Source organism: Galeopterus variegatus, unplaced genomic scaffold (assembly GCF_000696425.1).
Source record: "Galeopterus variegatus unplaced genomic scaffold, G_variegatus-3.0.2 Scaffold1033, whole genome shotgun sequence".
Taxonomy (NCBI): Eukaryota; Metazoa; Chordata; class Mammalia; order Dermoptera; family Cynocephalidae; genus Galeopterus; species Galeopterus variegatus.
In genome coordinates this window covers 228,168-234,167 of record NW_007727144.1, presented here as the reverse complement: position 1 = coordinate 234,167, position 6,000 = coordinate 228,168, and the positions used below count along the sequence as shown (strand labels likewise).

General features: G+C 37.1%; 1 protein-coding gene and 1 pseudogene across 2 annotated transcripts in view; both read left to right on the top strand.

Moving 5' to 3' along the window:
• Positions 1-2,888: 2,888 nt before the first annotated feature.
• On the top strand, positions 2,889-3,353 carry LOC103591811 (annotated as a pseudogene). Its single transcript, XR_550617.1, has one exon. The product of XR_550617.1 is annotated as a 40S ribosomal protein S19 pseudogene (transcript).
• Positions 3,354-4,278: 925 nt separating this feature from the next.
• Positions 4,279-6,000, top strand: part of LOC103591810 (olfactory receptor 10A4-like) — a 51,607-nt gene continuing 49,885 nt past the window's right edge. The window contains exon 1 of the mRNA XM_008574339.1: positions 4,279-4,298. Coding sequence (XP_008572561.1) covers positions 4,279-4,298 — 20 coding nt within the window. The remainder of the gene's footprint in view (positions 4,299-6,000) is intronic.

The window sequence follows — 6,000 nt, the reverse complement described above, 5'->3', positions numbered from 1 at the left end:
ATTAGAAACTTCCAGTTTCAGCTCCAACATGTAAAGAGCTTGAAAGTCGTCACTTCCTAATAGATCTAAAATATTACTGTTTAAAGTAATAACAGCAACAATGTGTTGGGTGATTTTAGCATATGGTGGTTTTAACATTTTTCTATATATGAGTAATGAATGATCCAAGAAGGAAATTAAGAAACAATTTTATTTACAATAGAATCAAAAAGCATAAAATACTTAGGAATAAATTTAACCAAAGAAACACTACAAAACTACAAAACTACAAAACACTACAAACTGAAAACTATGAAACATTGCTGAAAGAAATTAAAGAAGACCTAAATAAAAGACATCCTGTGTTCAAGGATTGGAAGACTTCTTCATACTGTTAAGTTGGCAATACTACCTAAAACCATATACAGTTTCAATGCCATCCCTAAGAAAATCCTAAGGGCCTTTTTCTTTGCAGAAATGGAGAAGCTGTTTCTAAAATTAATATGGAATTTCAAGAGTGACAAAGTAGCCAAAACAATATTTAAAAAGAACAAAGTTGAAACACTTAGACTTTTTTATTTCAAAACTTAGTACAAAGCTACAGTAATCAAGAGTATTGGCATAGGATGGACACATAGACAATGGAAGAGAATTGCAAGCTCAGAAATAACTCCTCACTTTTGATGTTTGATAAGGATTCCAAGACCATTCAACAGGGAAGGAATAATTGCTTCCAGCAAATAGTGCTGGAAAAACTGAAATATCCAACATGCAAAAAGAATGAAGCTGGACCCTTACCGTATACCTCATACAAACATTAGCTCAAAATGAATCAAAGACCTAAATTTAAGAGCTAAAACTATAAAACTTTTAGAGGCAAACAGGAGAAAATCTGCATGACCTTGGATTTGCCAATTATTTCTTAAATATGACACCAAAAGTAAGGCAACGAAATAAAAAATATATATAAATTGACTTTATTAAAATTAACTTTTGTGCAGCAGAAAACAATATTAAGGAACTAAGAAGACAACACACAGAATGGGAGAAAATATGTGCATATTATATATCCAATGAAGGTTTAATATCCAGAGTACATAAAGAACTCCTAAAACTCAGCAACAAAAAGACAAACAACCCAATTCAAAAATGGGCAAAGGACTTGAGTAGATATTCTCCAAAGAAGACATACAAATGGCCAACAGGCACATGAAAATGTGCTCAACATCTTTAGTCTTTAGGGAAATGGACATCAAAACCAGAATGAGATGCCATGTGACACCTACTAGGACAGCTTTAAAAAAACACACACAGAAAGTAACAAGCATTGGTGAGGATGTGGAGAAATGCAAACCTTTGAACTGTTGCACATGGCTCATGAAAACATAAAATGGTGCAGCTGTTATGGAAAACAGTTTGGCTCTTCCTCAAAAAGTTAAACATAGAATTATCAATTGACCCAGCAATTTCACTCATTTGTATGCACCCAAAAGAATTGAAAACATGGACTCAAACAGATACTTGCATGCCAATGCTCATAGTAGCACTATTCACAATAGCCAAAAGGTGAAAACAACCCAAGTGTTCATCAGCTGATGAATGGATAAACACAATGTGACAATACATAAAATGGAATATTATTGTGATGTAAGGTTAATGAATTTCTCATACATGCTGCAACATGGAGGGAACTTGAAAACATTCTGCTAAATGTATAATAGGCCACTATTATATTCTATGATTCTGTTTATATGAAATATCTAGAATAGGCAAATTTATAGAGACAGGAAGTAGATTAGAGGCTATCAGGGGCTGGGGTAAGGAAAATGAGAATTATTGTTTAATGAATACAGAATATCTGTTGGGGATGATGAAAATTTTGGAAAACATAATGGTAAAATTGTACAACATTGTGAATGTAATTTCTGTCACTGAATTGTACACTTAAAATGGTTTAAATGGCAAATTTTATGTTATATACACTTTACAAAAAAAATTTTTTTTTAAAGTCCATGTAGTTGTTTTTCTCCCTTCAAAGAATTCAGAAAAAATTAAAAGATGTGTAATTGATATGCTAAGGGAGGTATTTTGAATAAAACTCTTCAAGTTTTTCTATCAACTTACCTGGTAGCTACTGTCCCCAGCAGCCACCAGAGGCCTGGACTAAAGAGCACCAGCAGGGGATCCACTTGCATGGGTCCCTTCTGTGTGGCCTTGACATCAGGAGTGTGAATGACTTCATGGTCTGGGGTCAGATTGCAGACATCAATGACAAAATCACGAGATGAAAGATTAAGAGTTTTAGTACTTACAGACCCTGGGGTGGGGCATGCTTGGAGGCAACACTCACAGAGGGCAGGGAACAGGGCATGCAGGCTTGGAGAGGGAGGAGAGTGTGGCAAATAGAAGTGTATATTGAGGAATGGGGTGTGGGCGACTTTAAGTTCATGGGCAAATGCCTGAATGGTTTATTTATTTATTGTAACATTGTTGGTTGTACATATCTGTGGGGTACAGAGTTGAATATCAATCCCTGTGTGCAATATGTGTTGCTCAAATCAGAATAATTAGTATATTCAGTATTACACAATGTAATCATTTTTTGTGGCCCTTTACCAAATCCTCCCTTACCCTTTTCCTCTCCCCCTTTCCCACCTCTGGTAACTTCAGTTCTGTTCTTTACTCTTGAAAGTTCAACGTATTATGATTGTTGTAGCTTTCTTTCTTTGAATCGTCCTTTAAAAAGAGGGAAAGCAGGGAACCCAGTCTGCTAGGTGAGAGACATGCCTCTAAGTTCTTATTTCTGGCCACTGGCTTGAGCCATTTGGGTGTGTTGTAACTAGAAACTGTGTAAAGGGTGTCTGAGCCCTGCCTCTGGCACCAGAAAGCTAAACCTGCATTTAAAATGAATGTCGCCATTAAAAGAAGTGAACCAGCAGAAGTTCATCAGAGCTCTGGCAGCCTTCCACAAAAAGTCCAGGAAGCTGAAAGTCCCTGAATGGGTGGACACTGTCAAGCTGGCCAAGCATAAAGAGCTTGCTCCTTACAATGAGAACTGGTTTTACACACGAGCTGCTTCCACAGCTCGGCACCTGTACCTCCAAGGCGGTGCTAGGGTTGGCTCCATGACCAAGATCTATGGGGGACATCAGCGAAATGGTGTCATGCCCAGCCACTTCAGCCGAGGCTCCAAGAGTGTGGCATGCCGGGTCCTCCAAGCCCTGGAGAGGCTGAAAATGGTGGAAAGGGACCAAGATAGGGGCCGCAAATAGACACATTAGGGACATCGAGATCTAGACAGAATCGCCGGACAAGTGACAGCTGCCAAAAGGAAGCATTAGAACAAATGATGCTGGGTTAACAAATTGCCTCATAAAAAAAAATAATAAAATAAAATGAACATCAAGGCAACATCAAATTATAAGCATTCACTACAGAAGAAAATAAAAAGGAATTACATAAAATACTCAGTTAAAACCAAGAAAGGCATAAAAAGGGGCAGAAAAGAAAAATGAACAAATGCAACAAATTGAAAACAGCTAAAATCAAGGTAGATATGTATTTTTTAATTTTATTTTTAATTGAAGCATGATTGATTACACATAATTTTGGAGGTACAGTGTTGACTACCATCACCTGTGTACAACATGTGTTGATCAAATCAATATTATTAGCATGTTCATTATTACAAATCTTAATTATTCTTTATGCCCCTTACACAATTTCTCTCCACCCCCTCTCCCTTCCCCCCTCCCACCTCTAGTAACCATAGATTTGTTCTCTCCTTCTGAAAGATCAGCATGTTATTGTGGTCTTTTCTTTGGATGAGCTCGGAGAAAATTATGTTTTGTGAAATAAGCCAGACACAGAAAAAAAAATCACACGCCCTCACTCATAAGTGGGTGCTAAGAAAGGGGAGAGGGGGGAGAGAGAGAGAGAGAAAGAGAGAGAGAGACACGAGGGAGGGAGGGAGGGAGGGAGGTCAAGGTACATATTAATGCAACATCAATAATCACATCAAATATAGCAGGAGGTGGAGTGGAGAGAGTCGAGTAGGTGAATAGGTGAAGCGCAGGGAATCTGTTCGGGTGGTGAAACTATTCTGTATGATACTATAGTGGTGGACACATGACACTGCATTTGTCGAACCCCATAAAGCTTTACAGCACAAAAAATGGATCTTAACATATACAAATGAAAAAAAAAATTAGGAAATCGGGAGATCCCAGAAAAGAACACAGACAATGACAAGAGAATCTAACTGTATTATTAACATAAGAAACAACTTCACTGACGGGAATGAGGGCAAAAGAGCTAACGTAAGTGACACTGGTTATGAGAGGAGTCTGTAAGACTAAAGGCAAAAGGAAATGTACATGAACTTTACTACTTTAGTTAGTAAAGTTTTGTCGCATGAGAGTATGGGTTAACAATTCTGATACTACGATACGTGTATACATGAACAATTAAGTAAATGGATGACGGATAGCAGAAGCCAGGTTTCTTACCAATTGAGTGGGAGTTTACAGATAAGCAAGGGAAGGAGGCTAGAATGATTCATGTACTAGTTGGAGACATCAGTTTAAACTCATGTTTAGTTGTTTTTTTTTTTTTCCTTTTTCATGTTTAGTTTAATACAGATACAGATGGTTACAGGTAGAAATATTTAGATATGTGTATATACCCAAGTTAGTATACACATGTATTTACTTGCTCTTTCGGGTGAGAGGGCTTAGAAGCAGTGACACTGCAGTAGCAAGAAGCACACCTAGCACCCGGACATTGGTTTCTATTAGCACTCTCCAATAAAAGCAATCAGACTCCTTGGAGAAACTGTTGATCCTAGGACTGAGGCAGGAATTAAATTATATAAAATGTGCCTGAAGCTTATTATAGTCCCAGAAAATAGGAAAGTGCTTTAAAAATTCTTACAATAATAGGGTATATCAAGGGAACACAGGAGCTCCCAATAGACAAAGGTGGATATTTGTGTGTGTGTGTGTCAGATCAATAACCAATACCAAAAGTTAGTTCGTTAATGAAATATTCCCAAGTGCCTTGTATTAGAAGGGATATTTCACCCATCTTTGGGTGTCTATAGATTTTTAACTCCACAGTGTTACAGTTTCATTGCTTTTTACCTTTCACTGTATTAACAGAATTAATCTGTCATTGGAAAAGTTTTTTAAATTAATTAATTTTTTAAATTGACAAATAAAATGTAAATATTGTGTGCAGCATGATGTTTTGAAATACGCATACACTGTGGAATGGCTAAATCAAACTAATTAACATATACATGACCTCATGTACTTTATCATTTTTTGTGGTGAGAACACTCAAAACGTACTGTCCCCACGACTTTCAAGAATAGAATACAGTGTTGCTAACTATAGTCACCATTTTGTACAATAGATTCGTTGAACTTACTCCTATCCAACTGAAATTTTATATCCTTTTACCAACGTCTCCCAAACCCACTCCCTTCCCCCCCAGTCCCTGGTAACGACCATTGTACTCTCTGCTTCTGTGAGTTTATTTTTTAGTTTCCACATATAGGTGAGATCGTGCAGTATTTGTCTTTCTGTACCTGGCTTATTTCACTTAACACACTGTTCTCCAGGTTTGTTCATGCTGTTTCAAATGACAGGGTTTCTTTCTTTTTAAAGGCTGAATAGTATTCCATTGTGTATATATACCATATTTTCTTTATCCATTCATCCACTGATGAACACTTAGGTTAGTTCTGTATCTTGACTATTGTAAATAATGCTGCAATGAACATGAGGGTGCAGATATCTCTTTAACATACTGATTTCATTTCCTTTGGATATAGACCCAGAATTGGGATTGCTGGAACATATAGTGGTTCTATTTTCAGTTCTTTGAGGAACCTCCATGCTGTTTTTCGTAAAAGCTGCACCAGTTTACATTCCCACCAACAGTGTGCAAAAGTTTCCTTTTTTCCACATCCTTGCCAGCACTTATCTTGCTGTGGTTTTAATTTGCGTTTTCCTGGAT